Source organism: Ovis aries, chromosome 7 (genome assembly GCF_016772045.2).
Source record: "Ovis aries strain OAR_USU_Benz2616 breed Rambouillet chromosome 7, ARS-UI_Ramb_v3.0, whole genome shotgun sequence".
NCBI classification, from domain to species: domain Eukaryota; kingdom Metazoa; phylum Chordata; class Mammalia; order Artiodactyla; family Bovidae; genus Ovis; species Ovis aries.
The window spans coordinates 84725654-84747373 of record NC_056060.1 but is presented as its reverse complement, the minus strand read 5'-3'; the positions used below and the strand labels follow the sequence as shown (position 1 = coordinate 84747373).

Sequence of the window (21720 nt, the reverse complement as noted above, 5' to 3'; positions counted from 1 at the left end):
ATACATGGCCAGAACACTAACGCTGCAGCCACCTTTAGGAAATAAGATATTCAAGTGATTTGTACTGTGTGGTAATTAACAACCGTTCATGCTAACAGAGGGCAAGAGACTTACCACTTTGTGGAGCTTTGTGTTTCTGAAAACACTTTTACATGCATTCTGTATTTGACCATGACAACAACCCTATTTGAAAAAAAAAAGACTTAGATTGTTATTGCTCCCACTTAACAGATAAGAAAATTGAGGCTCATGGCTAGTCAGTAGAAGATTGGATCGTGAACCTAGTAGCCTTTAAAGTGGTCTTCTGTACTTACACTTGGAGATGGGTGTCTGAGAGCTGGGAATCCTCAACCCATGCCATTTCCCCTGGCCTCTGCACACAAAACTGAGGTCACAGGACAAACACAGAGCGTCTCCCACAGGGGGAAGTCCCATCCAGCTTTTTACACCTGGAGTCAGATTATAAGAACATTCTGGCTCTGCCACTCAAAGGACTGTGAACTCTGGCAAGTTCCTTCTTCTCTGTGCCTTGGTTTTCTCATCTGCAACATGGAGACGATGGTACCTACCTCCTGACAAGGTCATACAGACTGGCCCCGGTAGCCCATCTAACACGCCAGATGCACAGGAAACCCAAGCACATTAGCTCTTATGAGACAGACGACTGCGACTTCTGGCTTCCCGCAGCAGGGAGCAGGGGTCCTGGTGAGGAAGGGTGCATCTCGGCACAGCGCGTGCCACTGATTCTGGGAGACAGCGGTCCTCAGAGGCAAAAGATGATACAGGCTGGTAGGTACAGGCTGGCAGCTCCCAGGACAAGACCAGAGGAACCACAGCCAGGGGTGGGCGGTGGTCCTGCCGGAAGGGCACCAGCTCATGTGAGGGGCCTGCAAGTCCACATCTTTGCTTCTCTCAAGGCTTGGCGACTGTCAAAGGATTACAGCCTGGGGGGTTGCTGTGTGCCACCACATCTGCCAGGGAGCTGACAGGCCCTGCTTCTAAGGTGAAGCCTGGAGTGGGTCGCCAGGTGGGTAGGGGTGGCACACCAAGTGGGTTGGGTAGAGGGACCTGAGACAAGGAAGTAAGGGACCAAAGGCATTTTAACGACCTTTCCTTGGCTCCTGTCCATCCTGGAAGTCCTCATTCAAGACGTGAGAAGCAACCCAAGCTCACTGCTGTCCTTCACATGAAGCCTGACCAGCAGCAACTAGTTATCTAGCCCCAGTGATGGAGGAGAGAGCACACAGCAGTAGACAGTAGAAGAGGAGGCTTCAGCTCCTGGTTCTACCTGTTTCCAGCTGTGTAAACATTATTTTGGGGGTTTTTTTGGCTACACCATGCAGGATATGGGACCTCAGTTCCCTGGCCAGGGATCTAACCCACATCCCCTACGTTGGAAGCACAGAGTCTTAACCACTGGACCTCCAGGGAAGTCAAACATTAATTTTTGTAAGCCTCAGCTTGCACAGCTAGTGCAATGGAACTGAAACCCTATCCCATCTACCTCCTGGAGCTGGAATATCAGATGAGCAACACACATAAAAGTGCCTTTTGAGCCATCATGTGCCACGTGAATGTCAGCTCTTGCCTATGGCATCGAGTCCTTCTTGCTCTTCACGGTGGTGTTCAACTCTGAAGGTGAGGGCGTGGCTGAGACAGCCACACCGTTTGCTCACATCACTGGTCCACTCCACGATCGTGGCACAGCCTGGAACTCCATCCAGCCCTCCAGAAACTGGCCCTGCGACCATGGCCTCCTTGGCCTCCTGTTCTAATCAGGTGGGATGTTCCCTCACGGGGGCAATCACACAATTAGCTGGCCACAGCGGGAGAGTCACGGGCCTTGGGAAGCCAAGTTCGAGCATCAGCTCTGCTCCTCACTAGCTGGGTGACCTCGGATGAGTCACACACCTTCTCTGAGCCTCTGTTATTTACAAAATGATGGGCAATGATGCCTATTTCATGTTTTGAGAGAAGTGAATGAGATTATATATGCTAGCCACTCTGTTAAGTCCTCAGCAGGGCAAGTTTTAAACTCCCTGGGCCTCAAATTCCTCATCTACAAATTGGGACCATTGCTGCTCCCTGTCAAGGCTGTTGTGAAAATGAACGGTGTATGGAGCACATACAAGATCTAGCTCATGACCGTCAGCTCCATACGTGCAGGGCCCAGCGACTACTCAGCACCTTGTAAGAGTCCCTGGCACTCCCGGTTGGCACTTAGGAAACGTGTGTTGAGTGAATAAATGAAGTACTGTGTATATATATATAATAACTTCTCTGAGCCTCGACTTCCTCATCTGTAAAATGGGCATATAAAGACTTACCTGGGAAGGGTTGTTGTGAAAACCAAGGGCCCACGATAGATGCTCCAAACATTCTCTGACACCGCACACCACAGGTGACCAAGTGTGCCCTGTACCCCCATCCCCCAGGCAGACATTACAAGAGGTGGCTGGGTAAGTAAGAGTAACGTTTACTGAGTGATACAGAACTGAGTACTATGAAGGGTTTACCAGGATGGAAACACACCCCACCCCCTCCCTGGCCACCCCCCAATACCCAGAGACTACAGTACTTAGAAGTTACACACAATGACCATAACTGCTGGATATTTGTTCGTAACAAACAAACCATAGCATATTTATACTGTATCACATCGAGTGATTATAGAAATCCATATATATATTGCTTGTATAAAATCTTTTTTTTTTTGTAAAAAATATTAAAAAAAAAAAAAAAAAAAGAAAGTATAAAAACCATGTGCAGTTGAAAGCCCTGCCAGGACAGCCAGTCTGTAAACATTCAGTGAGTATGTGCTTTGGAAGGGCGCCTGCGCCTCGAGCCCACGGCAAACTCCAGCAGGGCCGGCCAGGGTGCACCCAGCTGCCACTCTCCAGCAGGGCCCCGCGGGGCCCCGCATCGTGACCCTCTCTCTCCAGCCTTGCACCAGGGTCGGCAGGCAGATGGCAGTGTCACTCAGTCCCTGGGCGGGGTACCCTGGCAGAGAGCCCAGAGAAGTGCCTGAGGCTGCTTTCCGGCCCCGGGTGCCTCTGTCCTGTCTCCCTGGAGCTGGGCCCCAGCGGGACAGCCCCACCCTCAAGTCTACTTTGGTCTCAGCGCTTGGTCCTTCTGGGTTTCATCAGCCGGCTCTTCCCCTTGTGTGGCTGATCTGAGTTTCACAAAAAAAAAAAAAAGAAAAAAAAAAAAAGCCCGGCCAATTACTGGCTGTGCTGAGCCTCCGGTGTAAAGTTTTTCGCACACCAAGGAAGAGCCCTCTGGTGCCCTCCTCTTCTTCCTCCCTCTTGCCATCTCCTACGCCTCGTTCGTCCTTTGTCCTCCTCCTCCCAGCCCACGGTCACTTCTTCTCAAGCTGCTCAAGCAGAGGGTTGCCTTCTGACTCGGGTGTCTTGACGCTGTCGGTCCGAACGATACAGGTGGGACGATGCCGGTTCAACATCAAGATGAGCTGCTGTCGCTCCTGCTTTAGCTCCTCGATCTGGGTCTTCAGCTCAGCGTTCATGAGTTCCAGCCGCTCAGATTCCTGCATGCAAAAACAGAGACGAGGCTTTAAGCTTTCAGTGGGGACCAGCTCCAGGGAGAAGTTCTCCACCTAGGTAGTCACAGGGCGCTCCAGGCTGGTCTTTGTCTATTTTCTGTCAGTTTCCCCCCTGGAGAAGCACAGAATCTGCTACGGGGTCCCTGGGAGTAACTGACTTTGTTCAGGTCCTGCCCATCATACCAGACACTGGCCCGTGTTACTAGTGGGGTGAATCCAGGGTATACCCTGGGGCCAGCCTGGTTCACGTGCCCCTCTCTTCCCCTACTCAATCCAATCTAGCCACACTGGCTTCCTTTGTGTGTTGTTGTTGTTTAGTTCAGTCATATCTGACTCTCTGCAACCCCATGGACTGTAGCCTGCCCGGCTCCTCTGTCCATAGAATTCTCCAGGCAAGAATACTGGAGTGGGTTGCCATTTCCTTCTCCAGGAGATCTTCCTGACCCAGGGACTGAACCCATCTCCTGCACTGGCAGGTGGATTCTTTACCACTGAGCCACTGGGAAAGCCCAGTGGCTTCCTTGCTGTTGCTCAAATATGCCAAACACTCTCCTGCCTCAGGACCTTTGTACAAGAAACAAAGGGTGGGAGAAGAATGGAGGCCAAGTGGATCCAGAGCAGATGCATGGAGGGTCCACAGAGGGGTTAGAGGTGGCCCACAACGGCAGTGCCACAGAAAGCGCTTTATGTGTGATAAATGCATGTTGGGGCTATATTGGCCTGTGGCATCCACAAGCCCAGTGTGGTCATGTAATTCCCCAAACATGTGCTTCCTGGTTATCGGTCTATAATTATTTAAGCAGTCTCTTCCTTATCCCCTGTTAGCTAGAATCTTTGCCCACTGGGAGGCAATCAACAGTCTTCCTTCTGGATCTAAAATGTGGTTTTAAACAATCCCAGGTGAGATTTCCAGAGAACTTCCAGTTCAGTTGAAGAGGCTCCAGGGTGAGGAAGGGATGTTGATTTGATTTATGGGGAGTTTTCTTGTTCATGGGGCTTCCCTGAGAGCTCAGTTGGTAAAGAATCTATCTGCCTGCAATGCAGGAGACCCTGGTTCGATTCCTGGGTTGGGAAGATCCGCTGAAGAAGGGATAGGCTACCCACTCCAGTATTCTTGGGCTTCCCTTGTGCCTCAACTGGTAAAGAATCTGCCTGCAATGCAGAAGACCTGGGTTCTATCCCTGGAAGATCCCCTGGAGAAGGGAAAGGCTACCCACTCCAGTACTCTGGCCTGGAGAATTCCATGGACTATACAGTCCATGGGGTCACAAAAAGTCGGACATGACTGCAACTTTCACTTACTTACAAGTTCGTGACGTAGAGAGGTGATGGGCACACCAGTTCAATACTTGGGAGTCAACACAGTAAAATACAGAAGCGCCTGAGCTGGTATTTCCTGGACTCTATCTAAAAACATATAACCAGTGTGGATGTTGGAATTCACCCAAAGGCTGGCAAAGGTTGAGACCAGTCATTCCCAACTAGAAGCGATTCTGCCTCCCAGAGGCATTTGACAGTATCTGGAGACATTTCATGTTGTCACAACTGGGGAGGGTGGGTGCCCTTGGAATTCAGAGGGTAGGGCTCAGGGATGCTCCTAGACATCCTTTAGCGCACAAGAAGCATCTGGTCCATTGCCGAGCCCGGGCAACCCGCATCCAACAAAGAACGGGCTGTGGTTGTGATGGGCTGAGTGGCCCCTCCCTGCCGGGGCTCAGAGATCCCTCTGGGGCCTCTGGCCTCAGGGCTGCTGTCTTCCCCACATCAGCCAGGCTGACTGAGCTGTTCCTTGTACTCATACCTTGGAGCAGCACAGTGCCTGGGGACTCAGAACTGCTGAGACGTGCAGTCCTCGGGACTAGACACTGAGGGAGAAAAGCCTCAAAGAAGGAAAAAATGCTCAGGGGGGGAAATACCAAAAGCCAGCTAGGGTGGTTTGGGATTCAGCGGGATGAGGAGCGACAGGGAGGCCAGGCTGGTCCACTGTTCTCCTAATACCCCAAGCAGAGAGCCTCTGAGGGCAGGAGAGACCCCACGTGGAACCATGAGTCTGGGGCAGGTAGGGGCTAGGCTTAGCTGCCTGCTCACTGGGTCTACAAGCTGGTGACCATGGGAATGTCTCTGACCCCCCAGACACAATTTGAGCTCCAACTTCAAATCCTCTGAGCTGCTGCCTCTAGGAGTCTTGGTTCAATCCACCCACCCAGGAACAAGGGCTGAGAATCTGCTTTGTGCAGTGAACCCTCTAAGGGGCCCTGAGATCCATGAGCCCCTAACACGGATAGTGTGCAGCTTCCACTCAAGGGGGAGAAGGATCCAGACAGCCAGGCAGAGCTTATCAAGTGCCATCAGCCCTCCAGGGTCTAGAAGACCTTCTGAGAGTGGGCTGAATGACTGGGTCTGATCTTGGGTTTGGAGAAATGGGTTGACTCTGGTTGAGAAGAGACAGTCAGTGGGAGAATGGGAAGATGTTTCAAGAAGCGAGCTCTGAGTGAACCAGGATGCGGACATGGGAGAGTGTCAGATGCGTTTAAGAGATTAAAAATCCTCCCAGATGACCACATGTCACTTTTGGACCTATTAGGGTACCAAGCTGGGAAGGCGGGTTTAGAGCCAAACCCAGGGTTTGGAAATCAGAGTCAAGAGCAAGTTTCTTAACTTCCCTGAACCCCAGTTATCTCCTCTGTAAAAAACATGATGATCGTGGGGGATTAAATGACTTCACGTGGGAAAGGTACTTTGTAAACCAAGGGTTAGGGAGACTTAAGGAATTTTTGCTTTAAGCCACGAGCAAGGGGGGATGAAGAAGCAAAGGAAGAGAAGCAGAGGAGGAGGCCGTTTCCAAGAAAACTTGGCAGGTCTGGGAGACTGCCTGCGTCTGCAGAGTGGGCGGTGGGTAGACAGCAGCCTGTGAGCATGGGGGAGGGTCCAAGGAAGTGGGGAGGTGGCAGCTGTTCTGGAGGGCGGTGGGCAGGACGAGGAAGGGCTGGGTTGTGCTGGAAATGGAAGTTAGAATGGGACATGCAAGGGGCAGGGTCCGGCAGGCCTGCGCACACATCCTCACCCTTGAAAAGACATCACACCCACCTCACATCTGTATCACACAAAAAGACCAAGTGGGAGTGAGCAACTGGCTTCCCCGTGCATTCATCATAGCAACAGCATGACATTCTGCTGGTTTGAAAATGTACAGGTACATCATGGAATAGCCTGAGCTTCGACAGTCTGACTGTCAGGCTGTAACTAGCTGCTCTGTTGTTGATTTTCTTCTGTTTTATTTATCAATGCTACATACTTATTTACTGGGTAAGTATAAACTGAGTTTCGAAAAATCTTTTTTTAGCCGTGATTGTAGAAGTGGTTTGTGGTTTTAGAACAACAATTACCTAATCTGTTTTTCTAATTAATTCAACCAACATGGGCTAGGATCTTCACACCTTAATTAGGAACTGAACAACTCTGCTTGCATTTTTGTTTATCGTTTTGCCTCTGGTAGATATTTACTGCCCTAGAGAAGATGAAACCATTTGTCATTTCAGAATGGAATTAATGCACGTGAAGGAGGTTCTGCCTCCTCCGTGGCAGTCAGGGAAGGCAGCAGAGAAAACACAGGAAGAGGGCTGAGATGTCCTGGCCGTGTGCCCTTGGCCAAGTCATTTCCCTTCTCTGGGCCTCAGTGCCCCCCACCCCCACAGAAAATATGATTGGCCCAGGGGACTTCCAGCATGAAGATTCTCTGACTCTTATTTTTCAAAGTTACCCTAATGCACTTAAAATACAGCCCCACTTCCCAACAAATAGCCTGATGCAGACTTCTGAGCCCCAAATCCCTGTCTGAATTAAAATCTTGACTCTGCCACTTGCCAGCTAGGCTGCTGTGAACAAGATCCCCCGGGGAAGGGTGAGTAGACGGCCAGGCAGTGGAGGAAGCTCTGGGTCCCCATCCTGACTCGGCCACTGTGTGAATCTCTCCGAGCCTCAGAATCTGAGCCAGTGGATGTGGCTGCCTTGCCTCCTCCCAGAGTTACTGTGGCCGTCAAGGAGAGAGTGGCCTTGAAGAGCAATGCACAGCAGCGGAGCGTGTGATGGTTTTAACTGCTGCCCACTCGCAGGGAACCGTGTCCGGCCCAGTGGGGTTGCAGAGGCGGCCCCACAGCAGCCACTGCTCCTGCCCGTGGACAGCAGAGGGGCTCAGGTGGCACTGGGGCCTGCAGGGCAAGGGATCTGACCCAAAGACCTGCCTCTTGCCTCCTTCAGGGCCTTGCCTGGTGGAGGCAGATGACATCTGAGATGCCCCAGAAACCGCCTAGCCTGGATATGGGTCCCCAGGGGTCAAGGGCGGCTTCTTATACTGCACATATACATGTGTATACGTGCACGTGTGCTCATTCACTTCAGTCGTGTCCAAGTCTGTGCGATGCTATGGACTGCAGTCCGCCAGGCTCCTCTGTCCATGGGATTCTCCGGGCAAGAATACTGGAGTGGGCTGCCGTGTCCTCCTCCAGGGGGTCTTCCCGACCCAGGGGCCAAACCTGCGTCTCTTACGTCTCCTGCGTCGGCAGGCGGGTTCTTCATCACCAGTGCTACCTCAGAAGCCCATACGTGTGTATGCACGTGTGTGTGTGCGTGTGTGTACACACACATACATATACCTTTGTACCTCTGAGCCTTGTATGTATTTGACATATTAAAAAATAAACGACAAGAGAATCCCTTATGTCATCAGGCACGGACTGTCCATACAGCCTCCACCTTTGGGCCCTAACCCTTACACGTGGCCTCAGCCTCCATGGTCAGAGGGGAGGAGGGGAGCACTGTGAGGGGCTGGGTGTGGGCCCCGACAGAACTGCCCAGGCCCCCCTTCCAGACCCCAAGGCCATGTACTTCTCTTGGTCAACAGCTGCCTTCTCCTCCCCTGGGGATAACACAGCGACCTAACCGATCTTCCCACTCGGGCCCTGGGCGGCGGGCGGGGGGGGGGTCCCCCAGTCCACGCCCCTCGCTGTAACCACAGCAACAGGGTGTGTCCCTCTCCTCCCGAAACCCTCCCATGGCCCTCTGGCACTGCACACTTCTTCATCCTAATGGGGACACGGCATGAAAGTGAAAGAAGGTGCTGTTAATAACCAGGCCAGGACAACAGGCTTAGTTAAAGCGGGATTGCCCCGGACAACCAGCACAGGGACCACCCCACACATGAGGGCTCTGGGCCCCTTTCTCTCCATGGACCCTGCACCCTAGCCACCCCTGCATTCTTTCCGATCCCATCACCGCATCCTTAAACGACACCTCGGCCTCTGGCCTGTGCTTTGGCTGTTCGTGGTGACCCCTCCAGCGCTGTCCCTCCCCAAGTGGGCTCCCGCCCCGGTCTGTGTGTCCATCAGGAGTCATTCTGTAGTCTCGACTCGGACAGCTGCCCCTCCCCGCCCCCATCTGTGCTCACAGCCCCCTCCCCCGGGCTTGCCCAACCTCATGCTCAGCACACATCCCATCCCTGTTTTCTGCCTGTCGCCCCCGCAGCCACGGCCTGTGGGCCCACTGTGCGGTGGGCGCTCACTCGGCACTGAGGATGGATGGATGGGTCAGCAAACGGATGGATGAACCCTGACTCCACTGCACGCTGGCAGTGGTAACCTCGGGCAAGGAACTTGACCTCTCTGTGCTACAGGTATGTGTCTAAAAGGGGGATCAGCAGGGTGCTCAGTGGAATGAGAATAAATGGGACCCAGGAAATGCCTGGCACGCAGTAGGTGCTCAGACCATGTCATTGGAATGCACAGAGCAGCTTGCCCGCTCATCTGGCACTGACCGTTGGTGACACTAGTGTGTCACTGGTGTGCATTCACTTGGCACAGCTTGCCTGCTGGTTGTTTGGCAGGCCCTGGAAGGCGGGGGGTCGAATATGAGTGCTCCCTCTGTGACCCGCCCAGCTCTGCAGGCTCTCAGGGCTGGAAATGAGGTGTGTGACACTCCATCCATCTTAAAGGCTTATGTGAGACCCGTGTCTTAGAAATTTCTTGAAACCTTCCCTCTTGGTGTCAGTCCACCATCCCTTCCGAGGGGCTTCCAGCTCCAGAGTCTAAGTCCCGCCTATACTGACCGTTCCCCTGCTGAAACGCTCACAGCCGGAGGTGCACACACAGCCCCAAGGCGGTGACACCCGTGACCTCTGATTTGTTCTGTTTGTTGCAAGAATGAGAAGAGACCCATAGATCTCCAGAGAAAACCCAGGCCAACCTGGCCTCGTCCCTCCAGCCCCCATAGGAGGGACCACGACTAGTCCTTCCTAGGTGGGGTGTCCCCAGCACACCGAGCACAGGGTCAGGCACTCAGTATATGCTTGACACTGCTTGTCCACAAATCAACAAACAAGCAAAAGAATGAATGAACAAAGGCACGAACAAACCCAGGAATGAGGAATGAATGGGAGCCAGGAGAGCAGAGTGCTGAAGACAGACGCCCTGACGTTAGCCTCAGGCCGAATCTCAGCTCTCCCGGGTCACTGCTGAGTGACCGGGGCCAGTTACTTAGCCCCCGTGCCTTCCTTAGTGTCCCCATCAGCAGACTGAGAATAATGCAGGCCCCTACCTCATACAGCTATGACGCCAATAAAACACACACTGTGCCTTGCCCAGGGCCGCCCTTCACAAACGTCAGCAGCTGCTGTCCACTGCTGCTCACTGTAGAAGGTAGCCTGACCTGGGACATTACTGTTCTGTAGTGTCACTATTGTTATTTAGAAACCAACCACAGATTGGGAGTGGGGAGGCTGGAGACCACTGGCTAGGACCAATTCGCGTTTTGGTCATGTCCCTTCAAAGTCATCAACCATTTCTGAAAAACAAAAATAGGAGGGAAATCCTAAGGGACAGAAGAAGGAACAAACGCCTGTTTGACACATTCCAAATGAAAGGGCAGGGGCGTGCTCTGAGGGCCATGAGGCAAGGCAGCCTTCCACTTGCCTCGGCGTGCAGAGCTGACCTCTGTGGTCCTGGAGGCAGCAGCCAAGAGCTGGGGGTGAGTCGGGGGATGTTCCGTGGGACAGAGTCCAGGCTGATAGGAGTCAGGACCAGAAAAGCCTCCTGCACTCGAGGCAGCGGGGGTTCTGCCCCATGGCTGCATGCACTACCCCTGTGCACGGAACTATCACGAACTTCATCTGTACCCACGTCACACAAGTTTGGGAGCCCCCAGTGCACCAGCAATGGGGAGTACCTGTCCTGGGCCACCTGGGCCCCTCAGCACCCAGGATCTAAACCTCAGCTGGAGGCGGGGAACTTGGCTCCTCCCATCGGCTCTGGCCTTCCTGCAATCAGGCTGCCCCCTGGGTCGTCTCAGTTCAGGGAGGGGGCACTGGATAGGAGAGGGGGGTAGGAACCGAGAGGTCATGGCTGCCTGGGCTGATGCCAGTGAGCATGCATTGATTCTGCAGGCCCGGGATGCTGTCTCCCGGGTTACCAGCACACAAGCCTCTAAAGGACAAGGCCAGGGTCCACTCTGGCCACTGCCTGCCTCACCCGCTGCAGAAATTCCGTCCGCTCCTTCTTCTTGTTCCGGCATCGGGCCGCCGCGACTTTGTTCTTCTCTCGACGCCGTTTCCTCCGCTCCTCTTCCTCGTCTAGCTGTGGGGGCAAAGAGCCACGGATGAGACACCAAGGCAAGCCTGGCGGCCGGCTGCCCTCCCAAGACTCAGATAGACGGACAGACGGATGACATAACCCACATCCCGCCGTGAGTGAGCGGCCCTGCCAGCCCACTGGCCTCTCAGCAGGTGGAATGCAGCGGTTCCCAGCTGGCCCCCAGGGTGCTCGAGGAGCAGGTGGGCATCCCGGGGAGGAGTCAGTGCCCCAGGAGGGCAGGGCCACGTGGGTTCTGCCAGAGTTCAGGAGGCCTGGAGCCTGGCGATCACCTCACTCAGAGGTGACACCCAACAGGCGGTCTGTTCTCTGGCCTGGCCCGAGGCCTCTGGGCACTGTTTTCCAGGCCAGCAGCTCCCAGGCATTTCCTTTCAAAACACCTTGAGCATGAGTGTTGATTTTACCTTCTGCTCCACCCATTTTCATTCCCTGTCCTCCCTTTCAGGTCGTTCCGAACCCTCAGCTCTCTCCTGATGATGGAGCAGTCTTCCCACCCCTCACCAGGTTCGTCCTTCCCTCTGCCAATGCACTGGGGAAGGAAATGGCAACCCACTCCAATATTCCTGCCTGGAAAATTCCATGGACCGAGGAGCCTGGTGGTCTACAGTCTCCGGGGTGACAAAGAGTCAGACACGGCTGAGCAACTGATCACACATGCACGCTGCCTCTGCATTTTCTTTCTCCAGGATACCCACTTGCACCCCAAGATCCCAGGGGCTCCCCAAAGTGCCCTCCTCAGGACCTAGGCAGAGGAGGCTTCTGAATCTCTAGACTTACTTCCCTGGTGGCTCAGTTGGTAAAGAATCTGCCTGCAATGCAGGAGACCTGGGTTTGATCCCTGGGTTGGGAAGATCCCCTGGAGAAGGGAATGGCTACCAACTCCAGTATTCTGGCCTGGTGAACTCCACAAACAGAGGAGCCTGGGTACAGTCCATGGGGTCACAAACAGTCGGACATGACTAAGTGACTTTCACACACACACACACACACACACACACGGAATCTTATCCTGAGTGAAACAGGGCCTACTGAATGGGAAAGAAGAGGCTCACTGCCTGCCAATATGGACTTCAGAGCTGTGGCTATTACTGTTTAATATCATTCATAATAACAAGAGCTGCCATCTGTTGCCCTCTTTGTTCAATGCTTTCAACATAGGTCCTATAACCCTCACACTCACAGTCTGATGAGGAAGTTCTATGACTGCCCCATTTCACAGACGGTGAGACTAAGGTTCACCCGCTCAGTTTACCCAAGGCCCTCCAGCAAGGAGATGATAGTCAGGCTTCCCACTCCGATTTCTCTGACTTCACCCGCCCTGATCTTGACCACAGCCCCAGCCCATCAGGATCACTTGGACATAAAGCCTCTCACAGTCCACTGCCTGCTAGGGGATTCTGGAGGACACACAGGATCAGCCGGGCTGGACACGACCCAGAGTCCAAGGCCACTGGAGGAGTCGTCGGGCAGCCCTGGGCCTGCCAACCCTCTCACTTCTGGAGCCAGTGGGGGTGCTTCTGGCAGCCTGAGGCCTGGAACAAGGTCTCAGCCCAAAAGGGCTGCAGGCCAGGAAAATAAACAGCCTCTCTGCCTGCATTCCCGGCATGCTCCGGGAGCTCAGGACCAACGGGTGAGCCGGAGACCAGCACCCACGGCCCCCAGCACAGGCCCTGGCAGGGGCCGCCCCGTCTCCTGGTCCACCACCTTGGAGCTTCTCCCTGACCCACGCCCTCCCGGCCTGGGAGGCTGGCTGGAGAGGTGCCCTGTCAACACGGCCGCACCCAAGCACCTCCCAGCCCCTTGGCCTCCTTTGAAACTGAACCAGAAGTGACAGCTCCTCTGGCTGACCCGCATCTGGGGAAATAGAAACCCGGACAAAGTTGATTCTACCCAACCTCTACCTCACCCCCAACAAGGTCGAGGTAACCGTGACGACAGGCAGAGGGAAGGAACTGGAGGAAGTGGCTGGCAGTGCAACCTCCCCTCGGCCGAGAGGGTTTGCCCACAAACTGCCAAGGTGATGTGTGCAACCTGGGCCCTGCCAGGCGCACAGGGCCTCCGGCCCCTCTCCCAAAGCAACCCCTGGGTTCTGGCAGAGCCTGGGAGATACAGCCTCTGTCCCCCAAGAGCCAGCTCCCTCCCCCACCCCTGTGCAGGGCCTCATTCTACATAAAGTTGGAAGCTAACGGAAGCGTGCTAGCAGCAGATGCAAAAAGGCTCAGCACTGGAAGTTTAAGAGATCAGTTGAGCCAGGATGACACCCAGATGGGGGGGCTGCTCCTCCTGCCCTCTGCAGCCACATCGGTCCCCTCCTACCCTCACTCTAGGCTCCAAATGTCTCACCTTCTCCAAGTCTGCCAGGCCTCCTGAGATAACCTTCCTTTCCTATTGGTTAACTCTTACAACCCTCAAGAGCAAATGCCACCTCCTCCAGGAAGACACCTTGACTCCCCAGATTGAATGGACTGCTTTTCCCACTGTTTATGATAGCCAAGACATGCTGTGCTGTGCTCTGTTGCTTCAGTCATATCCAATTCTTTGCAACCCTAGGGATGGTAGCCCACCAGGCTCTGTCCACGGGATTCTCTAGGCAAGAATACTGGAGTGGGTTGCCACACCCTCCTCCAGGGAGCCAAGATGTGTAAGCAACCTAAATGTCCATCGACAGAAGACTGGATGAAGGAGATGTGGTACATTTATACAATGGAATATTACTCAGCCAGTAAAAGGAATGGGATAATGCCATCAGCCACATGGATGGACACAGAGAGTGTCACACTGAGTGCAGAAAGTCAGACAGAGAAGGAGAAATATCATATGCCATCCCTTATATGGGGAATCTAAAAAGAAATTGTACAAATGAACTTACTTACAAAACAGAAAGACTCACAGACTTAGAAAACGAACTTATGGTACTCAGCAGGTAAAGGCAGTTAGTCACTTTGGGATGGTCATGTGTACCCTGATACATATAAAATGGATAACCAATAAGCACCCATTGTGTAGCACTTAGTACCCTGCTCAACGATATGTGCCAGCCTGGATGGGATGGGAATATCGGGGAGAATGGATACAAGCACATGTATGGCTGAGTCCCTCTGCTGTTTACCTGAGACCACCACAACACTGTTAATCACCTACACTCCAGCACAAAATAAAAAGTCTAAAGTTTGGTTAAAAAAAAAAAAAAGAAAGAAAAAGAATTAACTGCCTTTTCAGTGCTACAGCCCTTTGAGTTCCCTGCTGGAAGAACCTCCATCACACCCCACCGTAATTCTCAGCTTCTGTAGGCAGCTGCCATCCCTGCTAGTCTGGAGGATGGGGGACCCGGTAACCCCAGCACCTGGCACAGAACGTGGCACTTAGGAGGGGCGCAGAAAATGTTAGTCAAATGAATGAAAGGAATGAAAGATTCAGAGAAAGATGCCACAGGCTTAAATGCTATAATTACAAAAGTGATTTATTGCCGGTATCTGTATAACCTTTGCTCCAGGGCTTCTAAGGAGCCTTCACCACCAGGGATGACCTCATCTTTCTGTCTGCAGGAGGCCAGCAAAGCTTGGGAATTGGGTCCTGCCTTCCCCAGAAACACACTGGCCTGAAGACGGAGTCAGGATCTGGGGTGCAGGCCACCTATGGCTGTGAAAGTGAAAGAAAGTGAAAGTCGCTCAGTTGTGTCCAACTCTGCAACCCCATGGACAGTCCATGAAATTCTCCAGGCCAGAATACTGGAGTGGGTAGCTGTTCCCGTCTCCAGAGGATCTTTCCAACCCAGGGATCAAACCCAGGTCTCTCACATTGCAGGGGGATTCTTTACCAGCTGAGCCACAACAGAAGCCCAAGAATACTGGAGTGGGTAGCCTATCCCTTCTCCAGTAGATCTCCCTGACTCAGGAATCAAAACGGGGTCTCCTGCATTGCAGGCAGATTCTTTACCACTGAGCTATCAGGGAAGCTCCCTATGGCTGTGGCGAGTGCACGAACCCCAGGCAGGACCTGAAAGCATCAGGCTGTGTGTACTTAACCCCCAAAACCCCAGCACCCATAGCACCGCTGGCTTCCAAGCCCATGCCTGGGCCTTTCCCATGCCTGAGTCCTGCCTTGGCTCACACGACCCAATAAAGCAAGAAATGGCTGCACAGCCCCTTCACCACACTTTCCCCTTTGAAACTGTGCTTCATCTCCCCCTAGTCCTCCTGCGGCTCTTTAAGAGCCCCCCAGAGGGCTCGGAGGAAAGAGAGTTCCTGCCTGAAGGAAGACAAGGGTTGGGCAGTGCCCTCGGGCCCCACATCCCCACGGGCTCATTCTGGCTCCTTTCAGCAGGGCCTGCATGGGCTGCGCCCTCTGCCTGGAGCTGTTTGGAGACCGGCTCAGCCCTCCCCCAGGCTTGAGGCCGCTGCCTTCTCCTAGACGCTCCCTGGATCCTCTAGGCATCTGGTCCCGCGTGGGTGAGAGACAGCGCCGTGTTTTCACCGCACACGACTCCAACATCTAAAATCGGAACCCTGAATGGGAGATGATGACTTTTTCTGCAGACACAGCTGGAGGATCCAGCATGTTTGAGGAGGAGGCAGCTTGAGCTTCATGACTTTGAAAAACCATAGTCGGGGTGGGGGTGAGTGGGGGCAGGCAGGTGGAGCAAGCAGATCGTTTCCTGTCCTCCAACTGGGTTCTGGTTCTGGATTTCTTCAATTCCCAGGACGGCCCAAGGACAAAGCTGTCTGTGTTCTGGCAGTGACGGGGCCGGGGGCGGGGGGGGGGGGGGGGGTGCCTTACACCATCCTCCACCTTGGAGGGCCAGACCTGGGGGTCCGGATCATGGCCAAGGAGGCCCTCACTGTTGAGCAGTCCCTCCTCAGACAGCCTGTTCTCAAGCCCCCTGAGGAGGCCCAGGGCAACCCTGGCCCCTGCTCTAGCTGACTGTATGTGGTATGAGTGGCTGACCCGACCTGGGCTGTATTAGCCAACAGGATATCTGAAACTAAACTGCCGGGCCGGGAGGTATGCAGGCTGGACAATCAACTTCAACCCAGAGAAGCAGAAGGATCAGGCTGCTGATGTGTTGAGATGAGCAGAGATCACCCGGCAAGACAGAAACAGACACTCAGCTATAGGAGCCAGTCAGACAAAGAGAGGGAATGGGCGAGAGAGGGAGAGAAGAACAGCCTGGACAGGGTGTGGTGAGCAAAGGGCCCGGGGCACAGATTTAAGGAGGTGCTCAACTCTGGAGCTTGTGCCAGGGCAGGGTCAGCACCCGAGGGTGGGTGTCTCCTTAAATGTCACACGCTGGGCATCTGGCTTGCCCCATCCTATCCAAACCCCGAGAGACAGAGAGAGCTCCAGACAGAGAAAGGCAGAGACACAGACAGGGAAGACAGACAGAGAACACAGAGAGACAAGATGGGTGGAGAGAGAGACAGAGAGCATGGGGCAGAGCTGCAAAGAGAGAAACACAGAGATGTGGCCACAGGCCGATGGTACAGACAGACGTAGGGACAGACAGCACACAGACAGGAACGCTGATTCCACCCCTGCAGAGGCCTGACTGCTTCGTCTCCTCGGGATCCGTGATGGATACGTCTGAATCTACCCTGGAAATTCCTCCACTGGCCTGCAGGGAGCTGGAGAAGGTTTCTGCCTCTTGCCACTGAAAGAAACGTGGGACACCAGGGTCCTGCTCTTGTGAAGTCAGGTGATGCCAGGTATGCAGAGGGTGGTCCCCAGGGATCCAGGAGAGAAAGTCTACCCAGGAGCAATGCTTCTAGAAGAGCTGGGAAAGCGGCAGAGCCTGGATGCAGAAGAGCTCTTGAGCAAACAGAGGTGGGTCACCTCAGCAGGAAGGAAACCCTGGGGATTCGGGGCCCTGGGGGTTAAATGGTCTCAGGAAACCGAGCAGGACAGGCCTACTATCTTCCTCACTTTCACGGATGTGCAAACTCATGATATCAAGCTTGATATCAAGACATCAAGGCTGCCCAAAGGGCAGTGACAACTTCGAATCCAGGCCTTTGGGGTGCAGGGCCTGAGCACCTTCTGCTCTTTGAAGGGCGGGTGGCCTGGGTAACAAGACCCCGACTGACCCTTTCAGCTCCATGCCCAGGGATGGAACTATTAAGAATCTAACTGTGAGGACAATGACCGTTTTATTTTTTCCTGCCTGGGTATTTCTCTCTCTTTTTTTTAATCGGAGGATAATTGCTTTAACTGGAGGATAATATTGTGTTGGCCTCTGCCATACAACAGCATGGATCAGCCACAGGTATACGTGTATCCCCTTCCCGCCCCGAATCCCTATCCCGTCTCCTTCCCCATGTCACCCCTTCCAGGTTGTCACAGGGCACTGGGCTGAGCTCCCTGAGTCACACAGCAAATTCTCATCGGCTATTTATTTCATATATCTGCCTGGGTATTTTTAAGTAAAGCATATTTGTTGCATAATTAACACGAGAGTGTAGCACGAAAGCAGCGTAGTTTACAGGAGGGGGACCCACCCTGCTCCAGTCATGACTCTCAGGCCCTGTCTGCCAGCCACGTGGCTCTCACACGGTGGCAAGTCACCCAGATGTGATTTTTGAATCCTGACATTTCATAAGCATTTCCAAATATGTATCTTCAGTTCAGTCGCTCAGTCGTGTCCGACTCTTTGCGACCCCATGAATCACAGCACACCAGGCCTCCCTTGTCCATCACCAACTCCCAGAGTTCACTCAGACTCACATCCATCGAGTTAGTGATGCCATCCAGCCATCTCATCCTCTGTCGTCCCCTTCTCCTCCTGCCCCCAATCCCTCCCAGCATCAGGGTCTTTCCTTACAGACCCGCAAAGAATCAGGATGAGAAAGAGCAATGACACTTGGTAACCCCAGGCACGGCAAACACAGGAACTCTCACATGGGAACTCTCAAAAGGACAATAAAGCAGATGCCCAGCCAAAACCAAGGGGGAAAAATCAAGTCAAACCCTCAGTGCTAAGCAGAGTAGTGAAGGGCTGAAAGACTTATCTCCGACTGAAAACTGTCTCCCAGGCAGAGAGAAGCGGGCTTATCTGAGACTTGGGGCATCAAGGTTGTCAGCATGAACTTTGGAGTCTGAGAGGCCTGGGTCCACCCTGGTAGCTCTGTACACCAACTCTTCCTGCATATTGCCTTTTTTTGCTGGAAAATGTTATATGTTGAATAAAATTTTCTATAAAAAAATTTTTTTAAGTGCTCCGGGGCAAGTCCCTCAGCCTCTCTGAGCATCACTTGTACAAGGAGGACACTGAGCCATGCTGCACAGGGTTGCCATGACAACTTAAGTCTCATCCCAGAGCTGGGGACACAGGAAGGGCTCTGAAAATTCCAGCTGCCCTGTCTTTCTAGGTGACACCAATGCTGCCCCAGGCCCACCTCCCATACAGAGAGAACCTGGCATAAAAGGAGCCCAGGGGGCCGACTGCAGGGTGGGGGTGCTTCAGGGCACACGAGTTGTCAGCGGACAGGCCTGAGTGACCGCCCTCATGCCTCCAAGTCGAGCCCTGGCCATGCCTGTTGGGACCCTCCCCCTTCCGTGGAGGAGCCACATTTCAACACCAGGGACCCATGAGCACCCTGGGAAGTAAACACCCAGATACCAAACATACCAGACATCCTCCCACATAAACACAGCTGCTGGGAGCCAGGGGCTGCGGGCCCTGCCCACTCCCCTGCCCAGGACCCTCTATATCCACTGAGTGGTTTCAGCCACCACCTCTTCTCGAGTGCCAACCAAGTCTTTATTTTCAGGGCAAAACGTCCACTATCTGCTGGATGCTCGATCCAGACTGTCCTCAACTGGTGGTTTTATCTCTCTTCTCCACCCTAGCGGGCACCATTGCCCACCCGGTTACAGGCCTCGCCCGCTTACCTGTCCGTCCCTGTGTCTCCAGTTTGACCAGACAAGCCATTCAATACTACATCGTATATCATCCTAAGACTTGCTCTCCACTCTCTACCCACCTGCCGTTTTCCAGGTTTTCTCTCTTCTCTCATCTCTGTTTCTCTGTCTCTCCATCTCTCTCTCTTCTGCTCCACCTCCTGGGAGGCCTCCTGACCATGTACAACCATCCTCTACTCCAGCCATTGGAGGGAAGTTTCTAAAATGCAAATCTGATCCAGTTACCGACCTTCAGGGGCTCCTCGTTACGCTCAGGATAAAGCCCAAGCTCCTTAATACACCCAACAAGGCACCCGGTGACTTGGCCCCACCTGCCCTGGTCTCACCCTCATCTATCCCTATCCTACACACCCTAGTCCTGCAACACTGAGCCTCTCCTATACCTCACACTTCCCTGGCCTCATGCCTTTGTCTCTGCTGTCCCCTTGGTTTACTTTCATTGCTGTTCATTCAGCTCAAGCGTGACCTCCTACAGGAAGTCCTCCCTGATTCTCATCCCCTCCAAGCTGGGGAGGTGTTCCTCCGCTCTGGGCTTTCATAGACCTTTGAGTTTATCCTGGCCTCTAATGTGCTGTATTCTAGCCCCAGTTTCTGCCTCCACTAAAATGGGAGTTCCGTGAGGGCAAAGTCTGTATTTTGTTGACTTTCTGTGTGCCCCACACCTTGTAGAGTTTATGGCCATCAGTAGCACTCAATAAATGTTTGCTTAAGGGAAGCCTGATCCCCAGAGCTGGGGACCTGGACAAGAACCCAGGACGCCTGACTCCAAATCCAGTGCCCTTTCCAACTGCCCCCAGTGTCAGGCTGTAATCCAACACTTTCACCTAAAAGCAAACCCACACATCTGGATGCCATGCTCACTCAAAGCTCCAGCCCAGCCAACCACCAGGTGAAGGCTCTGAACAGAAGCTGGCAGAGGCAATGGCTGCACCTGCCAATTCACTACACTCAGCTCTCCTGGCTGGGGGCGAGTGCAGGTGGAGAGGTGACTGCTCAGGGCACTGGGCCTCTGTGGGGAAGCGTGGGGAACAGCAAGGCAGCAAGCTACTCTCCATCCTGAGGTTCTGGAACTAAGAAGACCTAGAGATCCTTGATTCCTGCCGCATCCGAAGGCCTGGAAACTCAAGTTCAGGGAAGCGGAGTGAGTCCATGCAGGTCTCTGGGTCAGACAGTGGTGAGACCACCCAGAACCCCACTGCTTTCTGGAAAGAAGCAGGGAATACTTCCTTTAGGATGAAAGCCCGCTCCTATTCTTCTTGTTGCATTAGAGCCATAGGGAATCCAATCAAACAGACTTCTCTGAGGTCTTGCATCTCAGTAAGAGGAAGCATCTCGCGACCCCTGCCTCATGGGCCTCAGTCAAAACCTTCTCCAGGGTTAGAGACCCTCTAAAAAAAATAGGCCACCCAAGGCCTGAGGCTGGTTTATATGCACAGAATAGGAAAGGGCCATTCTCTCAAAAGCAGTGGAGAACAGCCTGTTTCTACCACTAAGAAAAGGCAGCATTGTGTTTGGAACAAAGCCTGAAATAGCCGGCTGGGCAGGGTGGCACCCATCTGTGGATGGCCCTGCTGAGCGAAGGGCAAACTCTGTTACTGTGAAAGTGAGGGGGAGGCTGGGAGATAGAGGCAAAAATCACCTTGGCTCAGGCAGAGGAAGAGAAAGGGGACAAAGTTTGCCAGGAAATCCTTTTGCGGACAACAGCTATTTGAAGAATGATGGCTCTTTTTTTTGTTGTTGAAATCTGTCTATTCCAGGCCTGTTTCATATTTATGGTTTAGGGAGGTTTGGTTTCCCACTAGGCAATCAATCAATTTTCTTGCCCAATTGACATTCACTTCAAAAAGACGAGAAAAGGACAGAAATAGTGGCCTCCACATATGAGATTCTCCCCACCCCCAACAGAATGGTCAGAAGCAGAATATACCTGACAGGGGAAAATCCATTTTCTTCACAAAAAGAGTTAATCATACAATAGAAACTGGGTCTTTAACAATAGCAATAACAATGAGCTGTGTAATATACCTTGATTGCACAGGGCGAAAAAAAAAGAGACAAGAGCCCCTGACTGAATGACAGTCTATAATTAAATGAAAATGCAGCTGTTGCAAAGAATATTTATGAACAGGTCTGTTCTGAAAGTCCCGAGTTGGCCAAAGTAGAAGAACTTTCAAGTGCCATCATCCTATTAAAGCGCTGGAAATCATTTGTCTTTCATCATGAAGGTGAAAAACAAGGTCCTTGGCTTAATTATTCTCCACCAACGCAGTTCTGTTTAATCTGTATGCAGGGTGTGTAGCTGAAATACAGATTTCAGCCAATTTCTTTCAGACACGAGGCACAGATAACAAATCACTGAGTGAAACGGAGACCTCTACTTTGAGGGAACAGAAAACCAGCTAATAAAAATCCTATCCAGATGACAGTGGTCAAAGGAACTGGCAGCCAGGGATGCCTGGCCTGGAGCATGGAAGGGTGATTTCACCATGCATGACTTATACAGCTAAACGGTTGCAGTTAAAGTTCATAGCGGGCGAAGGCGGGGCTTTGTAGCATCTAGACAGATGATGGGGGCTGAGACCCTCCCCCTCCCTAGTTCTCAGACCAGAG

The 21720-nt window shown here is 53.0% G+C and overlaps 1 protein-coding gene across 8 annotated transcripts in view; it reads right to left on the bottom strand.

The window, feature by feature from the left end:
• Nucleotides 1-2456: 2456 nt before the first annotated feature.
• Nucleotides 2457-21720, bottom strand: part of JDP2 (Jun dimerization protein 2) — a 43090-nt gene continuing 23826 nt past the window's right edge. For all 8 annotated transcript variants that reach the window (XM_042253081.1, XM_012182070.4, XM_027972041.3 and 5 more), the window contains 2 exons: nucleotides 11077-11181; nucleotides 2457-3544 (listed from right to left, as the gene is read on the bottom strand). In XM_042253081.1, the coding sequence (XP_042109015.1) occupies nucleotides 3359-3544; nucleotides 11077-11181 (291 nt within the window). In that variant the 3' untranslated portion in view covers nucleotides 2457-3358. The remainder of the gene's footprint in view (nucleotides 3545-11076; nucleotides 11182-21720) is intronic.